Below are 24412 nucleotides of genomic sequence, written 5' to 3' on the forward strand. Positions count from 1 at the left end.
GAAGTTAGTGATACATGCTTTAGGTAAAAATAAAAGCTGGTAATGGAAATGGGAGGTTTGGGCATGCTATTTAAATTCAGTTGTCTGGAGGCTTTACAGCTAGGTAAGGGGTGGGTGTGTGTGTGTATCTGGTGAGGGGCTTGAGGGCCTGGGTGCTATCTCTGAGCTCTTTTTCATTTAAGGCTAGCATTCTACCACTTTTTTTTTTTTTGCCAGTCCTGGGCTTTGGCTCAGGGCCTGAGCACTGTCCTTGGACTTTCTCAAGGCTAGAACTCTACCACTTGAGCCTCAGCACCACTTTCGGCTTTTTTCTATGTATGTGGTACCGAGGACTCGAACCCGGGTCTTCGTGCATGGTAGGCAAGCACTCTACCACTAGGCCAAACTCCCGGCCCCACATTCTACCACTTTGGAGGCACAGTGCCAGTTCTGGTTTTCTAGGGGTTCCTGGGGGATGAGAGTCTCAGGGACTTTGGTGCCCAGGCTGCCGTGGACCCACAGCTCCTCAGCTCTCAGCCTTCCTCTCGCACCTAGGATTCCGGGCACACCTGGTCCCGGGCTCCCTTGACTTACTATTTTTCCCCACTATCTCCAGGTGGTTGTTTTGTGTGCCCTCAGTAAGCATGGCGGGGAGAGCTTCAGCCAGCCGTCCTGCGACCCTCCGTAGAGATGGGGACAGCACTTCCTGGGCTTGCCCTCACTAAAGATGGCGACGGCACTTCCTGTGGCGGGCTCTTGCCTTCAACAAAGATGGTGCTTATGGTACAGGTTTCCTAACACTGGATTCCGGCTTTTTTTTTTCCTACCCTCTAAAGCTACGTGGTTGCGGACGTAAGTATCCGGACTCCATCTTTTCTGGGAAGCCCCGCGCGCGCCGTGGCGCCGCGGCCCCGGCCCGGGCCTGCGTCTCGGGTGGCCTCCCCTCCCCCACGCTCGCCAGGATTGGGGTGGGAAGTCGGGGGTGGGCGTGTGTGGGGGAGGAAACCTGTTCTCGCTCTGATCCGCTAGGATTGCTTCAGTCGTGCTGAGAAGTCTCCCGCGATTCTCCCTGCTGGTCACACCCAGCTCTCAGCTGCCCAAGCCGGGAGTTGAAAAAAAAACCCAGTTCCAAATGGGTGCTCGTGCCCAAATATGGACACTGCCCTCCGCCCCCCCCCTCCACCCCCCCTCCGCCCCCTCCTCCCCGCGGCCGGGGGTGTGGCCTCAGCTGACACCCCCGCGTCCCGCCCCACCGCCCCGGGCAGTCACCGCGCAGCTGCCGCCCGCCCGCCCGCTGGGGCTGTGCTGGGGCTGTGCTGGGGCTGTGCTGGGGCTGTGCTGGGGCTGTGCTGGGGCTGTGCTGGGGCTGTGCTGGGGCTGTGCTGCGGCTCCGCTGTGGGCAGGGAACTGACACACAAACAAAAAGCCGGGCATCCTAGCCCCTCTGGAGGCTGCGATCTGACGTTCTCTCCCCTTAGCCACAAGTGGAGCACGCCCTGGCTCAAATGGTAGAGCACTAGACTTTGGGGGGCGGGGGGGATCTCAGGGACATGCCCTGGTTGGAAGTTCAAGCCCCAAGACTGACAAAACGAACGCACATGAAATGGCCCGTGTGTGTGTGTGTGTGTGTGTGTGTGTGTGTGTGTGTGTGTGTGTGTGTGTGCAGGCAGTGTTGTGCTGCAGAGGCTGACTTCTCAAAGAGGCATGGTGGCCCCTGACCATGGTAGACAGGACAGGACACACACATCTGTTCTTGAGGGCAATGTAGAGGCTATTTCTGTTAACTAAAAAAACTTTAAAAAGTCCTTAAACTCATTATCTCTGGTTTCTGCCCTCCACTCCTATTGTTGGTCAGGCACTACAGGTGCACTTGTTTCAGGATGAGTGATGGGCTATTGAGGATGAAGACGTGTGTGTGTGTGTGTGTGCGTGTGTGCGTGCGTGCGTGCGTGCGTGTGTGTGCGCGCTGGATTGATGACTGAGCCAGGGGTCTCATACTGTTTTTGGTTTTGTTTTTTTTTCCTACTCAACGCTGGCACCCAACCACTTCAGCCATACTTCTTGCTTTTTGCTGGTTAATTGGAAGTCTCACTGGCTTTTCTTTTCTGGCTTGGTTTTGAACTACTGTCCTCAGATCTCAGCCTCCAGAGTTTGCTAGGTTGACAAGTGTGAGCCACTGGTGCCTGGCATGGAGAAAGACAATTTAAAAATCAAGCCACATTCGAAGAAAATCCCAGCATGTTAAATTAGATGATACTCTGTAGTCCTTAGAAGATTTCCCCCCCCAATTGCTTTTAAAAGAAGGTCTGTGACCCACATTGCGGTCCAATGTCTTTATGGAACAAGGATTTGAAGTAGGACCTCCACGGTGTGAAAAGCAAAAAACAAAAGATGATGTTCAGAAGCCTTTGAAATTGGCTTGGCCTTCACAATCATGTATTAAACTTCAGGGCTGGCACTTACTAAGGTTCAAAGATCTGTGTGACTTTGAGGTGCTTAGAGGGTGGCCATGCTATCTTTAGGGTCCCATCTACATTCTTGTCATCTGAGTTGTGGTTGTGTCTCTTTCCAGGGGAAATGGAGGCCAGAGACAAACAAGTCCTCCGCTCACTTCGCCTGGAGCTGGGTGCAGAGGTATTGGTGGAGGGACTGGTTCTTCAGTATCTCTACCAGGAAGGAATCTTGACAGAAAATCACGTTCAAGAAATCAAATCTCAAACCACAGGCCTCAGGAAAACAATGCTACTATTGGATATCCTGCCCTCCAGGGGTCCTAAGGCATTTGATACCTTCCTGGATTCCCTTCAGGAATTTCCCTGGGTAAGGGAGAAGCTGGAGAAGGCAAGGGATGAAGCCAGAACTGAGCTGCCTGCAGGTAGGTTCCAAAAAGATCCTGTCAAATAAGCTCGGAAACTTGGAACTAGGCCTTTTGGGTTACTGGAAGTTGGAATTTTAGCTGAACAGGGGTCAGCAGCTCATGAGCATGGATAAAGAGTCTGGACTGAAGGGATATAACACTGGAGAGATGATATGAGGTGGCATTAGGAAATATCTGAGGGCTGGAAGTGTGGGCTCAGATATAGAACTCTTACCCAGTCAATGTAGGGACCTGAGTTCAAATCCCAGTACCTCAAAAATACTTAAAAAAAATAGAAAAGGAAATGTAAAGAAGGAAGGAAGAATGAGCCAGGGGAGTGAGAGGTTGAAGAGGGAGCTCTGAGAATGTTTAGAAATGCTTGCAGAGAAACTTGGCAAGTCACTTTAGGAGGCATGTTCTCATCAGAGAGCCGGGTCATATCTCAGCTGTTGGCACAGGAACCATTTGGAAAGTTCACAGGGGAAAGCAGGCTTTGGCCTATTGATAACTGATCTGTGGGCTGCCAGGGCTGCCAGCTGTAAAAGGTCAGATTTGTGGAGGAGGACCAGTCTCTAGGAAGGCATGTCCTGCACCTGTCACTGGGCCACGAAGACTGACAGGTTTGTTATTTGAGGGTATTTGTTTAATAGAGTGCCCCATTGTAACTTGGCTTTGTTCAGACACCTGGAGTATTGTCACAGCAGTAGTTTGGAGAGGGTCTCATTGTAATTTTGAGGAGAACTAGAAGATGTGGAGAGTTATGGTGCTGTTTGCCTGGGCTGTTGCAGGAAGCTACGGTATGAAACACTTGTTTCCTCTTAACACCTTCCATGACTTCTACTTTCTTTTCTTTTTTTTTTCCCCCAGTCCTGGGCCTTGAACTCAGGGCCTGTGCACTGTCCTTGGGCTTTCCTTGAGGCTAGCACTCTACCAGTTGAGCCTCAGCTTTTTTCTATATATGTGGTACTGAGGAATTGAACCAAGGTCTTTGTGCATTCTAGGCAAGCACTCTACCACTAGGCCAAACTCCTGGCCTGAGTTCTACTTTTTACAAAGATCAAGGAGCAGAGATCTAAGCTGGCAAGAACATAAGTTTTTTTTTTTTTTTTTAAAGAAGATAATTAAAAGCTGGCTTGTACAATTTTAACAGGAAATTAAGAAATGAATCCAAAAGAATGAAAAGAATCACATAATTCTGATGTATTGTTTATATCACCCAAGATGATCATATAACTGTTGATTCTGAAAGGGTTTCAGTTTCTAGCTATGTGTTTCTGGTGGGGAGGTTGGGGGGAACTCTAAGTCAAATATCAGGAAAACACCAAGAATTTTTAAAGATCTCTCCCCAATTTTGGTGTTCCATATCCTGCTTTCACTAACATGTTCGAAATATCTTACATAGTTCAGCTTGCCTTTGTTTGGACATGGAGAATTTAATATTAATTCAAGTTGAGTCAGATTTTTGTAGCAGAATGAAGAAGTTAGAAATCTCTGGGGTTTCTGATTCAGTGATAGAGCTACTCTAAGCCAGTGCTCTGTAGCCCTCATTGCTATTTATTTTTTCAGCATGAATATACATTTTTACCACATATCATATTTTCATACCACATGTATTCAGTGATTGCTCAATTATGGTTCTAACCTTAGCAAGATCTGATGGAATATATGTGAGAAAAACAAGTATTTTTATGAAGTGGCCATTTTACATATATGGTTTAGGTGTTGTTTTTTTCCTTCAGTCATGTGGCTTAAACTCAGGGCCTGTGTCCTGAGTTCCTGAGCTGTTCCTGAACTTATTTACCACTTTGAGCCACAGCACTAGGTTTCTGGTGGTTTGACTTCTACAAAAATTGATAAACCTTAAGGAAAACATTATTTTTCCCCTAAATGAAGATGATGTTCCTACCACTTTATGAAGCAGAATACACAGCACAGAATATGGGAGATGGTAGAGAATTCTGGGTGTCTTTCTGTGTTTGACCTAGAGGCTCCTCTTAGCAACAAGAAAATTGCCAGACAGAAAATTTTCTGTATCAAAACACTCAGCTTAGTTACATGACCATTTGGGTTGATGGAATAGTGTCACACATCGGTCAGAGGATTGTAACCCCATTTTCATTTCTTCAGTTGCATTCAGAGAGCAAGAAAACATTAAGGTGATGAAAGTTACAGAAAAATGGGGGGGGGTAGGGGAGGAAGTAGTTTTCTTTTTTTCTTTTTTAAAATAATCTTGTATGTTTATTTGTTTTGTTTTTGTTTTTGTTTTTTTTGCCAGCCTTGGGCTTAAGCTCAGGGCCCGAGCACTGTCCTTGGATTTTTCTCAAAGCTAGTGCTCTACCACTTGAGCCTCAGCACTACTTCCAGCTTTTTCTAAGTATGTGGTACCAAGGAATTGAACCCGGGTCTTCATGCATGCTAGGCAAGCACTCTACCACTAGGCCAAACTCCCGGCCCCTCTTTTTCTTTTTTAGCAAATAAAATGAACCAGTGCATAGTAGGAAAACCTGAGCATATAAGGTTTTCCTTAAGGTTTATTAATTTTGTAGAAGTCAAATGGAAAGCTGGGCAAGGTGGCTAACACCTGTAATCCTTGCTACTCAGGAGGCTGAGATCTGAGGATTGCAGTTCAAAGCCATCCAGGGCATTAAAGTCTGTGAGACTCCAGTCTCTGATTAACCACTGGAAAAATGGAAGTAGCACTGTGGCTCAAGGGGTAGGGTGGTAGCTTTGAACTAAAGAGTTCAGGGATGGTGCCCAGGCACAGAGTCCAAGCCCCATGGCCAACAACAATAACAACAACAACGTCAAATGGAAAGCCAGGATGGGCTCTGAAATGGAGTAATCTTAATTATTTTATTTTTTATTCTAAACAAGTAAATGAAGTGTAGGTTTGATTTACATGTGTTTCTCTACACTTCCATGGTAACAATCACATAAACTCATTTTTAAATAGTTGTTTTTATTAATATCGACTTTTCTTTTTTCGTTCTTTCCTTCCTTCCTTCCTTCCTTCCTTCCTTCCTTCCTTCCTTCCTTCCTTCCTTCCTTCCTTCCTTCCTTCCTTTCTTGCCCGCCTGCCTGCCTGCCTGCCTGCCTGCCTGCCTGCCTGCCTGCCTGCCTTCCTTCCTTCCTTCCTTCCTTCCTTCCTTCCTTCCTTCCTTCCTTCCTTCCTTCCTTCCCTCCCTCCCTCCCTCCCTCTTTCTTTCTTTCTTTCTTTCTTTCTTTCTTTCTTTCTTTCTTTCTTTCTTTCTTTCTTTCTTTCTTTCTTTCTTTCTTTCTTTCTTTCTTTCTTTCTTCCTGTCCTAGGGATTGAACTCAGGGCACAGTTCCTGAGCTTCTTTTGCCTGGTTTAGCACTCTACCACTTGAGCCGCAGTGCCACTTCTGGCCTTTTCTACCACAAAGCCACCTTCCCAGCCCTATTTTTTCTTAATAGTGACTTTTAAATAATATTAAAAGCTATGAATAAGGTATGAAGATTAGTAATATAGTAAACATTTGTCTCCTCATTACTCTGTTTATGAAAAAACAAAACAAAACAAAAAGAACTACAGTTGTCTTTGATAATCCCTGATGTTTCTCACAAGCCTGGTTTTTCACCCTCACTTACTGAACCCATGAATTTGGGGTTGATCATTCTTCACTATATAGTTTTTCATGTCATAAAAATCATCTTTGAAATCTACATATATTATTGAGAATCTACCACAGTATACGTGTATACACATGTACACATGCATATATGTATGTATGTTTGTACACGGAGGTAATAGTCTTTTCTTTTTGTAGACCTTTAAATATTCCTAGGTAACTTAATGGCATTATTTTAATTCTACAATTAGCTATTTAATGAATTGGAAACTTCATTTTTAAAACTGGATAAGTGTCACAATTGAAATACCTTCTGACGTCCTTAAGAAAAACCAAACAAATCCAGAGGCCTGTTACTTAAGGTCCCAGTGGTTCTTCAGCATTGTTGTGAAAAGTTTTGCAGTGGTCTACCTGTGTTTATTGATTTTTTTGCCAGTCCTGGGGCTTGAACTCAGGGCCTAAGCTCTGTCCTTGGACTTTCTCAAGTCTAGAGCTCTACCATTTGAGCCTTAGCACCACTTCTGGATTTTTCTATGTATGTGGTACTGAGGAATTGAACCTGGGTCTCTGTGCATGCTAGTTAAGCACTCTATCACTAAGCAAACTCCTGGCCCCTCTACTTCTATTTCTATAAAGACATCTGGGAGTTCGGAGGAACTGGAGGGTAGAAAGTTGGTGGTGCTTATGCTACGTATGAGAAGTTGCTTGTATGTATTACAAAAACCACTTTTACCCACTTTGGTTGTAATTATCAACTACTGTTTTCAACTCATCTTAGGGATTTGGTGGCTTTCTCTTGGGAGGCCTTAAGAACAAATGGGAAGGAGTAGCCTTCTCTTGCAGGAAATTGATGTTGTTTCAAGGGTGAATGGATTTTGGTTTATTGGTGCTCTTTCTTGTGTGTTAATGGTCTTGGTTTTCTCTGTTTATAGATTTCAGTTGTCAATTTTGGGCTGCCTCAGAGGCTTTATTTGGGTGATTCTAGTTACTTTTTATTTCTATGCTGCATGTGATGTTTTAGAGAGGATTTGAATTATACCTTATTCTTGTCTTATAAATCCCCTCTTCAGAAAATGAACTATCCTAAATCTTTTTTATTCTCTTATCTGTCTTGATGTTTGTTTCAAAACATCTAAGATGCAGATGGATAATGGGTTTGTGTTTTTCTCACCCTAAAAGTACTCTTACCTTTTAGAAGAGGAATTCTGATGCTAAAATGACTTAATCCACTTTGGCAGAATGGAAGGAACACTTCACAGGGCGTCCTTTTCTGCCAAGGTCACACACTAGACATTAGATCAGCTGAAAATCCTCTGTAGGCTTCTGTCAGCTTATTTTAGGACATGAGGACAGCATCATATGTGGGTAAAGGTATCCTGTGGCTGCCTGCCTGGCTTCTCCCTCTGCAGGGGTCTTTTTTGTACCCACAGACAGCTCACTCCACTGCCTGAGCTAAGCTGGCAGTTGTGGAAGGGAATGCTATTGCAGTTCTGTCCTCACATCTTCCCTGACTGAGCCTAAGTCATGGCAGAGTGGCCTCTGGACCCCAGTATTCCTTGCTTCATGATGTTGACCTTGGTTGGCTATGGGGCTGGGGTTGTGCTGTGATTCTCTTAAAAGCTTGCATGGTAACCCTACTTCTTTATGTCCTGTCTTCTCTTAGTCTGGATTTTGTTTTTCCGTCCTCCCTTGGCTAGATTCCTGCTTATGTGTTCTTAGTCACTGGCAGATTGCTGGGACACAGACCTCAGCACCTCAGCATCAGATGCCTCAGCTGCTGACCCCAGTGGAGTGGTTGTTCTGAGGTTGTCACTGGCTTTGTCTTTGTCTGATCTTCAACAGGTCTTCCCCATGAGCTTTATGTCCAGCTCCCTGGCTGCCTTCACTAGGGTGGCTGGTCTGTTTTTCCTCTCGTAGCCTCTCCCTTGTGGAGCTGGCTTTGATTGACCATGTAGAGTATCAGCCACCTTCTTGCTTGCATCTGAAGTTGGCAAGCTGTAATAGTTGGTATATTAGATGATGTTGTAAGTTTTTCGAGAGAATTTGCAATCCTTCCCACAATACATTGTTATAAGTACCTGGTTGATCTCAGATCATGCAATCTTTGCTGTGTCCAGGTGTTTCTGTGTGGCTGAGTAGTCTTTGGCTTTCCGTCCTGATTATTATGTTCTTCCTGAGGACCTATTGGATGCCAGGTACCAGGTTCCCATGAATCAGATCAGTTGAGGACCTTCAGTTGTTCACTCAATAAATATTTACTGAGTACTGATCATGTGCCAGGCATTTGGTGTTGAAGTTTGGACAGAAGCAAAACCAAGTCCCTGCTGGCATGGGCCCCCTCTCATAGGTGATGTCTGAGTGGGGAGTAGATAAGAAGCCAGGGAATAAATAACCTCTCAGATGAACCAAACCAGTGCGTGCATGTGTGTATGTGTGCGTGAGTGTATATGTGTGTGTGTGTGTGTGTGTTTATTAGTCACAGTGAGCCTCACTGATGTGGAATGCTGGCTACAGATCAGTCCCAACAGAATGGCTGGGAGGACTGCAAGGACAAAGGCAATCCAGTGGAGCACAGGTGACACGAGGGTATGGTTAGAGGAGACACTTTCTTGCAGAGGTGAGTCAGGTTCCACATCAGTACAGGCTCAGTCTCCTCCACCATGTGCTGATCTTCCCAGCATTCCCCCCTGACCTTGCATAGGTCTTAAGATGATCTTTCTATGGTTTGTGGACAGGGAATACATAATATTAACTTGCACAATGAGAAGATGCCTTCTTTTAACCTCAGTGGCAGTATGGAGAAGAATGGATGCTTAAGACTTTTTGTAAGCCAACAGGGTTTAGCTAGAACTTAGCTGTATTTTTTCTTTGTTTTTCTATTAGTGTTAGTGGGTTCTTTCCACTAATGGCAAGTGAAAGATCCTGTTAAAAATAACATTATTTAGGGCCAGGAGTTTGGCCTAGTGGTAGAGTGCTTGCTTGCCTAGCATGCACGAAGACCCAGGTTCGATTCCTCGGTACCACATACATAGAAAAAAGCTGGAAGTGGTGGTGTTGCTCAAGTGGTAGAGCTCTAGCCTTGTGAGACCCCAAGGACAACGCTCAGGCCTTGAGTTCAAGCCAGGACTGGAAAAGAACCACCACATTATTTAGGACCAGGAGTTTGGCCTAATGGTAGAGTGTTTGTTTAGCATGCACGAAGCCCTTAGTTCAGTTCCTTGGCAGAGCACTAGTCTTGAGCAAGAAGTGTTCAAGGACAGTACCCAGGTCCCAGGCCTGGCAAAACAACAATAACAACAACAAAAACCATTATTTTTATTTGAATAGAAGTGAGTCAACCTGAGGACAAATCCCAAGAAAAGAACAGAAGGGTCTGTGGAGATGGTGGAGAGGGAGAAGGTGCTTAGCTTGGGTCTTGCCATTAGCAGAGGGGGAGAGTCAGGGGGAGCATGCACAGGAGGTGTCACCCTGCTGCTGAGGGCCTAGGGAACAAAGGCCAGCTCAGATGGCAGGCTGGTTACCTTCAGGGTATGCGTGGCTTTGTTATCCAGTGTAGACATTGACATTCTTTCTCCTTTCCTTCCTTCCCTTCTCCTTTCCCTTCCTCCCTCATAGTGGGGCTTGAACTCTGGGCCTGGGCACTGTCCCTGAGCTCTTCAGTTCAAGGCTGCCACCCTACCCCTTGAGCCACAGTGCCAATTCTGTTTTTTTACTGGTTAATTGGAGGTAAGAGTCTCATGGACTTTAGTGCTCGGGCTGGCTTTGAACTGCAATCCTCAGATATCGCCTGCTGAGTAGCTAGGATTACAGTCATGAGTCACTGCACCTGGCTCACTGACATGGTTTGATTAGTGATTCTCCTATGACTTCTAATTATGCCATGTAACTGAGCCTTTACTGTATGAGAAGTTCATTGTTGATCTCCAGTGGCTTCTCTGGGTGCTTTGCTGTGGTTTCACAGTGTTTGCCAGGTGAAGTGACAGGGCCATGCTAAGTTTCTTAGTTCAGTTACTATATTTGTAAGCTTTTTGAAGTTTAAACACTCTTATCTGCTGCCCTAATAGTTAGCAGGATGGAGCCAGTTCTTGGTATCACAGGTCTTAGGAGCCAGGATGTACTCATGGTCATCTAATTTTTCTTTGAGAAAACGGAGGCCAGGGACATTAAGTCAGCTCACCCATGATCACACAGCTACTTGATGTAATTTGTTGCTGAGATTGGAATCCCAGCCTCCCAACTCTTGATTTAAGACTTTTCCTGCTTCTTATCTTGGCTCCCCATTCCATTTGAAATGAAATTGTATTGTACTGCAGTGTTAATCATTGGAAGAGACTTAAAAAATGTAATAATAAAAAAATTTCATCAAAGAATGAACATTTCCAAGGCTTTTAGTGGTATATTACGATGCAGTTTTACTGAAATAGTTTATTTTTACTAATGCCAGTTTTAATCTTTAAAAAGAAATTATAATAAGTCTATACTGCATCTTATCAGATATCCATCCCTCTTCCCCTGCCCCCAGTTTCTGCCTGGCTGACATAAAGGAAAGCAGACAGAAGACTTTTATGGAGTATTTATGGCACTGGTGAATTAATGCATGTGCTGGCAGCTGATTGAGGCTCTTTCTAGGAATAGCAGATCATGTGACAGGTCTTGCCCCAGCAGGAGTCCTCCATTTCACTTTAATGAATGGATTTAATGTTCTTTTTGCTGAGGAAGTCTGACTTTCTGTCTCCCGTTTGTGGCTGAATGGACCATTTGGCTATATCCATCACCTACTGACCACCGGTTGATTTAGCTTTGCATTTATCAGCCCTAGCCAAAGTGCCTTGGAATTACCCTGTGAACTTTAAAAGAGAATTATGGATGGTCAGAGTTCTACACTAGGGCAGTCAGTTACAAAATCTCTGGAATGGGAGTCTGTCTGGTCCATGCCTTTAAAGACTCAGCACCTGGACCAAGCACAGGCACAGGCACAGGCACAGATGCCTTACTTGGTGATTTTGAGGTTGTAGGGATGAGAATCCTTTCTGCTTCCTGAGCATGGGCCTCCTAAGGTTGTGAGCTTGGTCAAAGAATTGTGGTGAAAGGTGACAGAAGTGGAGGAGAGGCAGATTAGACCTTTGTGTGTAGATGTTTTTATGTGGATGTCTTGAACACTGAATGTTCATTGCCTGCTCACATTGGGTGAACCTTACAACCATAGTGCTGTGTCCCAGTGCGGATGGAGCCTGCCAGAGAGGAGATAGTGGGCTGAAGGTGGCTGGATGGTAAAAGAGAAGAGAAGCTTGGATGGCCCCTGGGGAGCCAGGGTCTGGCTGAGTCTGTCCTTCTGTTGGGTGATCAGATAGGCTGTCTGTCTGCACATGGTTTTGTTTGAAATGGAAAAGGACTTTCAGTCTTTTCTGTGTCTCACAAAGAATCTCAGACAACATTGGCAAAATAATAACCATATTTATTGGAAGTATGCCAGTCATTGCTCTAAGTCCTTTGTATTTATTAATCCATATTGCCCCGACAAAAACATCATGAGAGAGGTGGAATAATCCCCCTTACTGCACAGACGAGCCATGTCTGCATAGAGATATTAACTAACTTCCTCCAGGTCATAGTCTGTAGTAGAGCTGAATTAAGATTCCAAGGCCTCTGACTTGTTTATTAATTCATATTCTGTAAAAGCACTTTGTAAAAGAAGATGATACCGGACTTTTCCTGGGATGGTCTTAGGATTTGATCCTCTTGTCTGCTTCTTGAGAGGCTGGGATTAGAGGTGTGATCCACAATATCTGGGAATAGAAAACCACTTGCTTTTGAACACCTGTAATCCCCCAGGAAGCACAGACCAGGAGGATTATTTGGCTAAGGCTGGCCCAGGACAAAAACCACAAGGCCCATCAGAAAAATAGTTAAAGCAGAGGGTGTGGTTTGTGCGCCTGGCTAGCAAACATGAGACCCTGAGTTCAAACCCCAGAATTGCTAAGACTAACAACAAAAAACTGCTATCTCAAAATTCCTTTTCTTTTTTCCCAAAGTCTGATTATCCAGGCTGCTTCAGAGTCTTACCCAGGCATGCAGCCCAAGGGCCTTTTGCACCTCTCTTTTCCTTGTCTGTCTGCCTGCCTGTGAGTCCTGTTGCTCTCTCTCCCTCACCTCTTAGTTTCTTGTTTTTTTTTTCCTTAATGGGAGATGGCGTCAGAGACTAATGTGAGGACAGATGGGGTCAAGGAACAGAGTCTGAGTTTCTTCCAACCCAGATGTTGCCTTGAGAGCAAGGGGCTGAATGGAGACAGTATGCTAATCCCATGTCATCCCTATCTGTGTCTCCTTCCTCCCCACCTGGACTGGAATCAGCCACACTTCGGCCTATCAATAACCAGCTTTTTTGGTGGTGCGGTTCAGAGTTTCAGCGAATGCTGGTGAAGGGAGCGTTCCCTTGATTTGGGTATAGTTCAAACTTGTAGGCAGCTGTTGGAGCTAGCTGCAGGAATGTTTGCTTTACTTAATTTTAATAGGCAGCTGTGTTTATACTTGTTCCTCTGTTTGGGCAGTAAGGAGTGGAGATGTACATGACTCTTTGGAGGGCATTTACCCTAGATTTTTTTTTTTTTTTTTTTTGAATCATGCTTTTCCAAACAGTAAATTTGAATTGAAAAGGAAATGTAACTTAGAAATTTGGGGCAGGTTTTTGTCTTAGGCTTTATTTTGACAGTGTTAGGAAAGAAACTGTAACTCCTTGTACTAAGTGCCAAGTTGACAATTCCTGGAAATGAGGTTCTAGTTACACTCTGCACCAGGGCTGAGAGAAAGGCAACCCTGTTATCAAAATAACATTGGGAGTTGTCCTAAGTGCCTCAGAGGCTATTGGAGTAAACAAGCTCAGTCTTTCCTTCTCTCACTTAGCACTCAACACTGCTGTGAGACTCCAGTGAAGCGGGCAGTCCTGCCGCGCTCACTCCAGCAGGCTGGCCTTTGGTTTACTCAGTTGTGCATCATCCATCTGGAGGAACCAGCCACCGCAGGTTAGGGCTCATTCTCTACCACTGGCCCTCCTTCTAAGGCCAGTCACCAATTTAATTCTGTTGAGATCCCCATAGGCCCTCCTTGGACTTAGTCAATGCTTGATCTGCTCCCCAGAGCTCACAGAAACACATCTAGCAGGGGCTAGATACAGGGGACAGAAGAGCCCTCATGACCTCTCCATCAGTTCAACTATCTGGTAGCGCTCCAAGTCCTGTTCATTGGGCTTGTGCACTGTCCCTGAGCTGCTTTTTTGCTCAAGACTAATACTCTACCACTTGAGCTACGGCATCACTTCCAACCTTTTCTGTTTATGTGGTACTAAGGGGTTGGTGTTTTTTTTATTATTTGCATAGGGACACTGAGGTGTTGCATAATTACGGGAGAGTGCACAGGATGGTAATAACAGCTGAGATTTGAGCAGTCTGCTTCACAAATCTGCTTCTAATCACTAAGCAATCTTAATCTTTATCTCTAATACCAACTTTTAGTTTTGATTAGATCATGTGTCTTAGATTATCTGACCTGGGCTAGCACCACTTCTTTATTTCCTGAGTATTGGTCTCAGGTCTAACTTGCAGCCCACATTTTCTTGTGTGACTATCAGTCTTTTCCTTAAGTGCTCACACCAAGTGAGAGATTAAAAAAAAAAAAAGATGTTTTCTGAGAAATGGGCTTAACAGAATAAAAGTTTGAATGAGACTGATGGAATTTTTTGTTTAGCTCTTAAGCTTATTCCCATGTAATGCCTTTAAGTTACTAAAAAATTATGTTATTGATGCTACTTATGAATGTTGTTACTTCAGGTCTTTTGTATTTTGTGAGCTCTTTGATTTCAGCATATAAAATCAAGGTCTATGAAGGAGACAAAAATCCTATAGCAAGATGAATAAGGAAAATTTAACACAAATTTTAACCATTGAATAGGTAACTATGACTGTGAAGTAAATAACTCTCTAAGAAATGCAGGAATAGCAAATTATTCTAGAGCTGCAGGATAGAAAATGATACAATGACTAAGAATGTACAATAAAAAATTCCTTCATGTTTTATAGTTTTTAGTGTACAAATTTTTTTATCTTCTTGATTAAATATATGCCTCACTTATTTGGGGGGAATGTTATAGGTTTTGGTGGGAAGGAGTTTGTTTAGGTAGAGTAAATGAAGTTTTGTTGATTTCATTTTCAAGTTAGTATTAGGAAATCTATTGGTTCTTATATATTAATTTTGTGCCCTACAACTGGTCTGAATCTATTAGTACTCAGCACTTTTTGTTTTTTTTTGGTCAGTCATGGGGCTTGAACCTTGGGCCTGGGTGCTGTCCCTGGGCTCTTCAGCTCCATTCTACCGCCCTATCCCTTGAGGCACAGCCCCACTTCCTAGTGATTAATTGGACAGTCTCACATTCTTTAGTGCTTGGGCTGGCTTTGAACCTCAATCCTCAGATCTCAGCCTTCTGAGTAGCTAGAATTACAGACATGACCCACTGTGCCCAGCTGCTCAGTGTTTTTTAATGTTTTCTTTTTCTTTTTTTTTTCATATATTTTTATTGTAATTAATAGAAGGTTACATGATATTTGCCAGATAGATGGTGCATTAATTCCCATACATTGATACCCTTTCACATGTCTTGGTCCCCATTTCCCTCCCTCCTGCCCCCACCCCTTATCTTGTTTTCCCCCTTCCCTATCCAATTTCAAGTAACCAAATACAAATATATCCAATATATCAGGTAACAAAGTGGGATACTGTAACAATATGAGATAACCAAGAGACAGCAAAAGAGATGAGAGATAACATAGTATCTTAAGAACAACAATCATTCATTATATGGCTTATGTTTCTATATCCTAGAGATCCTTTCATTTAGCGTCCTACTATATGGCCTTTTGTATCAAGGTTTTGCTCTATTGCAAATCTCTGCTAGGAGAGCCCAAGGTTTCTACTGATTATGACAAATGAGGGAAACCATTGAGCCTATGTTCCTTTGAGTCTGGCTTACTTCACTTAATATGATCTTTTCTAAGTCTTTTCATTTCCTTACAAATGGGTCGATGTCATTCTTTCTGACAGCAGTGTAGAATTCCATTGTGTACAAATACTACATCTTGTTGATCCACTCATCAACTGAGGGACATCTAAGTTGGTTCCATATCTTTGCCATGGTAAAAGTGCTGTCTTTTTTTTTTTTTTTTTTTGTGAAGCCTTTAGGATTTCTCTGTGTATGATCCTATTGTCTGCCAACAACAATGACAATTCAATTTCTTCCTTTACAATCTAAATACACTTGCTTTCTCCTCTGTTTGCTTTGGCTAGAACTTTTATTACTATCTTAAATAGAAGTAGGAAGAGACATCCTTGTCTTGTTCCTGATCACAGAGGAAAAGCTTTCAACATATCCCTGTTGAAAATGATTGGCAGCTATGGGTTTGTCATGTAGGCCTTTATGATGTTGAAGTATATTTCTACCATGTTTAGCTTATTGAGAGGTCTTATCATGAAAAGATGATGAATTTTGTCAAATGCTCTATGTGTAGAGGGATTTATGAGGTTTTCTTTCACTTTGTTAAGGTGTCATACTACACTGATTTGCATATAGTAACCCATCTTTGCACCTTTTTAGTTCTGGACAGTGGCCCTCTCATGCTATTCAACTCAGTTTGCTGATATTTTGTTGATAATTGGTGCTTCTGTATCCATCAGGGACACTAGCCTATTATAACTGTCTTTTCCTGACATGCCCTTGTCTGGCTTTGGTGGCAGGGTAATGCTGGTTTTGCAAAATGAATGTGGAAGTATTCCCTCTTATTTAATTTTTGTGGTAGACTTTCTAAAGAGCTAGAATTGGGGGAGCTTGGAGTGTGGCCTAGTGGTGGAGTGTTTGCCTAGCATTCACGAAGCCCTGGGTTCAATTCCTCAGTACCACATACACAGAAAAAGTGGGAGTGGTGCTGTGGCTCAAATGGTAGAGCACTATCCTTAAGAAAGATCAAGAATAGTACCCAGGCCCTGAGTTCAAGCCCCAGGACTGGCAAAAACAAACAAACAAACAAAAAACTTTGGAATTAGTTCTTTTTCATATGGCTGTAATTCAGCAGTGAAGACATCTAGCCACTAAATATAACCACTATATCAGATAGATACTAGAAAGCCCCCAGATTACTTGATGCCTCTCACAAGGAAATAAAAAAAAACCCTATATCCTGCCTTTGAATCTAGGCTATGGGACATTTATGCCAAAAGAACAGAGCAAAAGTAACTGCTATGATTTGGGTATGTGGTTAGTCCCTCAAAGTTTCCATGCTGGAAAGTTGGTCCCCACTGTATACTGTATATCATGTTTGAGGCACTGAAGATGCCACTGTTGGAAGGAATTAGAGTAGTCTTTTTAGATCTTATGTTTCCACAAGAGCAGATTGTTAGAAGAGTAAGCCTGGTTCTTGTTGAGTCTTGTTTCCGGGCTTCACATGTACCTCTTCAGCATGAAATTCTTGACAAAATCGTGAATAGAAATACTGTGTGACATAGCCACGTCTGTACGGGGTCTGAAGGAAATAATTCAGGACATTGAAGAGACATTTCTCCCCCATGTCCATAGCCTTAACTAAGGTCAGTGTGAATCCCAGGGTGTCACAAATGGATCCTGGGTTCACAACTTTGGATCATTTCTATGGCACATACAAGCTTTTGAAAAGAAACAAAGACCTGAATAGTAACTTGGTGTATTTTTGTACTTCCTTGGGTGACATGTGGACAGTGTGGAGAAATCTGATTGAGAGATTCTATAGATCCTTTGGTCTAGGTTAGGCTGAAACAGTGAGGCCTGTGCATTCATACTTTTCTTTTCAGATGCAATATGGGGAAGGCTTGTCTCACATGGCAGGGTGGGGTAGGTGGTGGGAGGGGTCAAGGGGAGGGAAGGCAAGAGCCATGCCCTCCTTCCTCTTGCTGCTTTTGCTTTTGTCAGATTTCCTGGGCAGTGTTTTGGGTTAGTATCTTGGATCCTGTTATTAATGCCAGAAATTCCATTTTACAGGCTCTTTCAAAATTCAAATCATTTCCACAAAGTTTTTATTTACTTGATACAGATGTTTAAATCTAGAATTTCACACGGTACCGCATAAAGAAGAAAGTTTAGAAAACTGTGTGTGTGTGTGTGTGTGTGTGTGTGTGTGTATGTAAAAAACACTTTTCTCCTTCAGAGAGTAAAACTTTTGAGTCAACTTAGTCTTAAAATTATTATCAAGGCCTGTTGCTATTTTAGTTAGCAAGTGGGTGGGGGGGCAGGGAATGCTGGACTTGAATAACCTTCTCCAAGTGCCTCATAAGGAACTGTGGAGAGCATTTTAAAGTATTTTTCTGTTTATCTTTCTATGATATTCTATTTCAAAATGTTTCATTATTATTACATAACTTTATTTTTTGGGGTATCTTGTTTGTATGCTTTTAAATTATTGAATTTCAAAACCTTCATTGTTTTGCACAAACTGTTAGATTATAGATAATTAAGCTCTTGTTAGAGGCATTTTAAAATACATCCCTTAAATGAACCAGATATGTAAATATGGGGGTGTTTGGGGGAGTAGATTATTTTCCCCTTGCAGTTGGAAAGGCATTCATGATGACTTTTTTTCCCACTAAATCCTAAAGTGTATTTCAAAGACACTGCTAAAAATTTGCATCGAATCGCCAGGTGCTGGTGGCTCACTTCTGTAATCCTAGCTTCTCAGGAGGCTGAGGTCTGAGGATCACCGACCAGCCAATGTAGAAAAGTCCATGACTCTCATCTCCAAATATCCACCAGAAAACTGGAAGTGCTGTGGTTCGAAGCCAGCCCTCTCAGAAAATTCCTTGAGTTTTTTTCTTTCTTTTTTTTTTTTTTTTTTTGCCAGTCTTGGACTTAGGCTCAGGGCTGAGCACTGTCCTTGGGTTTTCTCAAGGTTAGAGCTCTACCACTTTATCCATAGCACCACTTCTGGCTTTTTTCTATGTGTGTGGTACCAAGGCATCAAACTCGGGTCTCATGCATACTAGGCAAACACTCTACCATTAGGCCAAACTCCCGGCCCTCCTTGAGATTCTTATCTCCAATCAACTACTCAGAACAAGCCAGAAGTGGGGCTGTGGCTCAAGTGTAGAGCACTAGCCTTGAACAAAAGCAGCTCAGGAACAGCACCTACACCCTGAGTTCAAGCCCCAGAACTAGCCAAACAAAACAACAACAAAAACTTCTTGTATGAAAGTGATGCCTGTTATTTTATCTGCAAAGATTCAACGAAAGAATAGATGAATTAAGCTTTTAGCATCTGAAGTGCTCTGAATATGGGAGTTGTATTTCTTTTGCTGTTTGGGTAATCAATTAATGTCATAATTCTCTGTTGTCTTGCCTTGGGCCTTTCCCCTCTCCATTGAAGAAGCTCTCAAATAAGTCAGAAAGTACATAGCCGTGTAATCCCAGCACTGGGGAGTCTCAGGCAGTAAGATGTTGAGTTGGGGGCTATCCTGGGCTACATATGTAGCCTACCTTATGTAGACAGGCTATCCTGTCTCAAAGAAACAAGAAAACAAATAAACAACAACAAAAGCTCCAGAGGTCTTGAATCCTGTTATTAATACCTGAAACTTGTTCTTCAGCAGTTGTCTGGATGTTAGTGTGTTCTTCCCTTCTGTTCAGCTCTTGAAGATGGACTTTATCTTCGGTACATGCAGTGAATGACTGCTCATATCATGTCATGTGACTTGCAGCAGGGACCCAGGAGATGCTTATGGACGTCTTTCTGGCAACCACTTGCTGTCTTGGCAGCCTTTGTCGTGGGGCCATTATCTCCTTTGTTCTTGACTGTCTCAGTTCCATTATAATGTTAGTGGACCCTGTCATGTGTGTGCTTTATATGTGCATGATGTACTGGGAGTTACAGCTTCCACGATAGGAATTCTGAGGAGATTGATGTCCTAATGGAACCACTGGAATTAGGACCACCATCCAGAAGCCCAAACGGTGGGGCTATCAATGCTCAGCTCACGTGGACAGGCAGGAAAGTCCAACCTGTGGGGACTGTCACCACAGAGAGCCCAATGAGGCCATGAAGACAGAGCTGTGAAGCTCTGGGAGCCCCAGTCCCTCAGTGTGTTCAGAAGGTGGCACCTGGGGTGAAAGGTCATTTGGAAGCATTAGGACATAGTGCTGTTTTCCTTCTTATACTGTGTCCTGTTCTGAATGGGAGTGTTTTCCCTTTGCTTTTCCCACCATTATATTTGGGGACTAGATACTTATTTTAATGTCACAGTTTCACTGTAAGAGTGAATTTGCCCAGGATGAGTTTTACTTTGAGTCTTACCTATATGTAATTCAGATGGGATGGACTTTGGGAGTTTTGAGTTGGTTCTAAAGGGAGTTAAGACTTGGGGGCTATTGAAATGGGTTGGAAGTATTTTGTATCTGAGAAGAATGTGAATTTTGGGGACCTTCCCTATGCTATTATTTTAATGTGTCTCTAAAACTCTTGTATTAGAAACGTAATCCCGAATTCTTGTTAAATTCTTTTGGAGTGAGGCCTTTGAAGGTAATTACTTCAGTAAGGTAATTGAAGTGCCGAGGATGGGGCCTCCCTTATGGCTTTAGTGGCTTTATAAGAAGAGACCTGAGCTCCTCTGTTCCCTGTGACACTCCTTACCATGTTACGATGCAGCAGAGGCCCTCACCTGAGGCTGAGCAAGTGCCAGCACCATATCCTTGACATTCCCAGCCTTCTGAGCCGTCAGCCAAATGAACTTTTATTCTTTGTACATCACTAGGTATTTTGTTACAGTGCCAGAAAATGGTCTAAGAAACTTATTGGTGTAGATTTTTACCTCATCTTACTTTTCTGCTATTCCTGACTAAGCCAGCAAATTTAGCTCTGCTTAACCCTCCATCACACTGATTCTTTGGCATTTCTTAGTGGTTGCTATTTGGTGTTTGTGGATGCTTGCCATTAGCTATTCATTTCTCCCGACTTTGTTCTGGTTTCTATGCCAGACAATTTCTAACTTGTCTCTGGTTTTTAATCCATCTCCTCACTATTATTAGTAACTATTATAATAATAATGGATCTCACCAGGGAGTCTATTCCTTACCTTCTTTAGGGCTAGAAATTCCACTCTTACATGTCTCGTTTGGAAATAGGAGTGGGCATGGTAATCAGAACCTCTTGAGACCCACATCTACCCAGGGATAACTTTTTTTTTTGGCTTGGTTATGGGGCTTACACTCAGGGCCTAAGTATTATCCCTGAACTTTTTTTTGCTTAAGGCTAGCACTTTGAGTCACAGCTCCGCTTATGGCTTAATGAGTGATTAATTGGGGTTTCAGCCTTTTCTGGCTGGATTGGCTTCATACAGCAATCCTCAGATCTCAGCCTCCTGAGTAGGTAGGATTATAGACATGAGCCACTAGTGCCTAGCACTAAATCTTTTTAGATGGTGGGAATTGGACTGGCAGTGTTGCCTAGTGGTAGAGTGCTTGCCTAGCATGCAGGAAGCCCTGAGTTTGATTCCCCTGTACCACATATACAGAAAAAGCCCCAAGTGCTACTGTAGCGCTAGTGGTAGAACACTAGCCTTGAGAAAGCTCAAGGACAGTGCCCAGGCCCTGAATTCAAGCCCCAGCACTGGCAAAAAAAACAAAAAAAAACAAAAAACATGGAGGAAATCCTAAGACTGAAAATTAGAAGCTTTCAAGATTTTCTTCTTTGAACCGGTATTATCCCAAAACAACAACAAAATAAAGTGAAATTATACCTCTCACATGCACATACCCCAAACTGTCTTTTGCCTAGTTAATAGAGTGATTCTGTACTCCTAGTAGCTTCCGTTCTTTATATGGTTTGACTATGAAGAGTTTCCTGCAGGCTTATGTGGCGAAAGCTTGGTCTTCAGCTGGTGCTGCTATTTTGGGAGATTCTGGAAACTTTAGAGGATGGGTCCCCACTGGGAGAAATGGGTCACTGGGGCCATGCCTCCTAAGATTGTACTTGGTCCCTCCTCCTTTCTGCTTGCTCTGCTTTCTGAATAGCTTTCTCTGTCACATGCTTCTGCTACCATGTTCTGCTAAATGCGTGAGTCCAAGTGACCATGGATCGAACCCTCTAAAACCAGGAGCTCAAATGAATCTTTCTTCCCATACTGTGTCTGTCTGGTTACCGTTATGGAGAAGTGACTTATACAGTTCTAAATTCTGGGTTCTACCACTCATTCACATTTTTATAGTATTCAGTTTTATTCGAATTCAAGCTACAACCCTTCTCTTGGGCTCACATTTCTTTTGCTCTTTCATTTATTACAGGTGCCTAGAGATTAGAACTTTAGGTAGGTTATTTACATCTACAGTTTAAACCAACTGTTCATCCTTTCATTTAACCTTCTCTAACTGTGCTCTTTTTAGAAACAAAATGAATAGTTCCTAAGCTAATAACACATCCTTTAAAAAGTTTTATTGTAATTACTAAGTAGTTGTATAAAGGAGTTGCGGTTCCATACATCAGGTTATATCTAAGCTAATAACATTCTTTCTTATAGCCTCCTTGCCTGTTTAAGGGTTGGGGAACTATAGCCAAGGACCCAACTGTCTGCTACTTTATTTTTGTATGGTCTGTAATGTAAGAATGGCCATTCGAATTTATTTATGTTTAAATTAATTATTAATGAGGTGAACTCAGGGCGTGGGCGCTATCCCTGAGCCTTTTCACTCAAGGCTAGCATTCTTTGAGCCACAGCTCCACTTATGGTTTTCTGGTGGTTAATTGGAGATAAGAATCTCAAAGACTTTCCTGGCCAGGCTGGCTTTGAAACATGATCCTCAGATTTCAGCCTCCTGAGTAGCTAGGATTACAGTGTGAACCATCAGTGCCTGGCTATTCACTTATTTATTTATTTATTTACTTATTTATTTTTGTCTCTTGGACCCTGGCCTGGGTGCTGTCCCTAAGCTCTTCAGCTCACTCAAGGCTTCCGCCCTACCCCTTGAATGGCCCCACTTCTCATTTTCTAGAGGTTAATTGGAGATAAGATTCTCTCAGTCTTTAGTGCCCCGGCTGGCTTTGAACAGTGATCCTCAGATCTCAGCCTCCTGAGTAGCTTGGATTACAGGCATGAGCCACCATGCCTGGCTCTGGCTATTTATTTGTTTTTAAATTGAGATAGAGTCGTGCAATATAACCCAGGTTGTCGTTGATTTCATGATCTTCCTGTGTTTGCCTCCTGAGTGCTGTGATTACAGATAGGCACCACCATGCCTCTATGTCTTTTTTGTTTTATGAGTTTTTTTTTTTTTTTTTGGTGGTCATGGGGCTTGAACTCTGGGCCTGAGCACTGTCCCTAAGCTCTTCAACTCAAGGTTACCACCCTACCCTTGGGCCTGGGTGTTGTCCTTGAGCTCTTCAGCTCAAGGCTTCCGCCCTACCCCTTGAGCCACAGTGTCACTTCCTGTTTTCTAGTGGTTAATTGGAGATAAGACTCTCAGAGACTTTAGTGCCCAGACTAGCTTTGAACTGTGATCTTTAGATCTTAGTCTCCTGAGTAGCTAGGATTACAGGCATGAGTCACTGTGCCCGGTTACCATGCCTGGGTTTTTTTTTTGCCAGTCCAGGGCTTGAGCTCAGGGCCTGAGCACTGTCCTTGGACTTTCTCAAGGCTAGAGCTCTACCACTTGAGCCTCAGCACCACTTCCGGCTTTTTTCTATGTATGTGCTACCGAGGAATCGAACCCGGGTCTTCATGCATGCTAGGCAAGCACTTTAACCACTAGGCCAAACTCCCGGCCAACAATGCCTGGTTTTAAGAATAATTTTCACATAAATTTTTTTTACGGAGGTGGTAGCAATTGAGCCCAGTGGTTTGTGCTTGTCAGGCATACTCTCTGCTTTTGAGCTACTTTCCCAGGGTACTTTTATACTTTTTTTTTTTTTTTTTTTTTTTGCACAACCCAGTGGTTAGAATTTATTTTTTTGTGTGAAAAAGATCATGGTCTTTTCTCAAAAGGTTTTATACTTTTAAATGGTTGAAAATGAAAGAAAAAGACTTTATAATATCTGAAAATCACATGACAATTCCAACTTTAGTGTATAAAGCTTTCTTGGACCATAACAGGCTTATTTGTTAAACACATTGGCCCTGTCTACATGTTAGGCCTGAGTAATTGCAGTAGAGCTCTTGTGGCCCACAGAATCGAAAACACTATCTAGCCATCCCTATCATAGAATGGAAAAGGCCTATAAAAAAGACTGGATTAAAGCTAATGCTTGGTTTTAAAATTGATTAGAGAGTCAAAATTGGAGCGGCTGTTCTTCAGAGTAAAGCTTTCCTGTGAAAGTATATCATCTTTGCCATTTCTTTTGAATTTCAGTTATGCCAGAAGAGCTTTGTCATACTAGACCCACTGAATCTTTTCTTTCCTTTCTATAATTGCATTCAAAAGAAAAAAGAATTAGGTAAACCAGTAAAAGTGCCTTTTATACTCTCTGTACATTCACACAAAGATTTAGTTTCAATTTATCCTGTGTACTTACTTATTCATGGTTTAGTCTCAAGATTTTTATGTATTGGGGTTATGAGGTAATATTAGCATTTAAGTACTAACCACAAAAAGAGTTAAGCAAGGTTTGTAGTCACAAAGCATTTGCCTTGTGTTCCTGTCCATTAGGTATTTTGTATATTCTTTTCCCCTTTCTTCTATCTATCCTTCCCCACCCTTCTTGTCTTTGTTTCCCCTTCCTTTGAAGAAAATCATTTTTCATTGAGATTCAACTTCCTGACAAATAATGCCCAGCAAGGGTAAGAATTTCTTTCCTGTCTTTGAGATAGCTGTTGTGCTATTTTTATCTATTATTCACAAGTGTCATTATATTAGATTTCTCTCATCCCCTTAAGGCATTTGTTAACATTTTGAATGCTTACAGTGCCTATGGGCTCTAACAGGCCTCAAAAGGATTAT

General features: G+C 42.9%; 1 protein-coding gene across 2 annotated transcripts in view; it reads left to right on the forward strand.

Annotated features, from left to right (window-relative positions):
• Nucleotides 1-699: 699 nt before the first annotated feature.
• Nucleotides 700-24412, forward strand: part of Cradd (CARD and death domain containing adaptor protein) — a 135290-nt gene continuing 111577 nt past the window's right edge. The window contains exons 1-2 of one of the 2 annotated variants that reach the window (XM_090328395.1): nucleotides 700-831; nucleotides 2552-2854. In XM_090328395.1, the coding sequence (XP_090184521.1) occupies nucleotides 2557-2854 (298 nt within the window). In that variant the 5' untranslated portion in view covers nucleotides 700-831; nucleotides 2552-2556. Of the gene's footprint in view, nucleotides 832-1406; nucleotides 1488-2551; nucleotides 2855-24412 lie in introns of those variants that run through there. The other variant, XM_090328396.1, reaches the window with a different exon arrangement.

The sequence above is a fragment of the Megascapheus bottae genome, chromosome 2 (assembly GCF_031878675.1).
Source record: "Megascapheus bottae isolate mThoBot1 chromosome 2, mThoBot2.hap1, whole genome shotgun sequence".
NCBI lineage: Eukaryota > Metazoa > Chordata > Mammalia > Rodentia > Geomyidae > Megascapheus > Megascapheus bottae.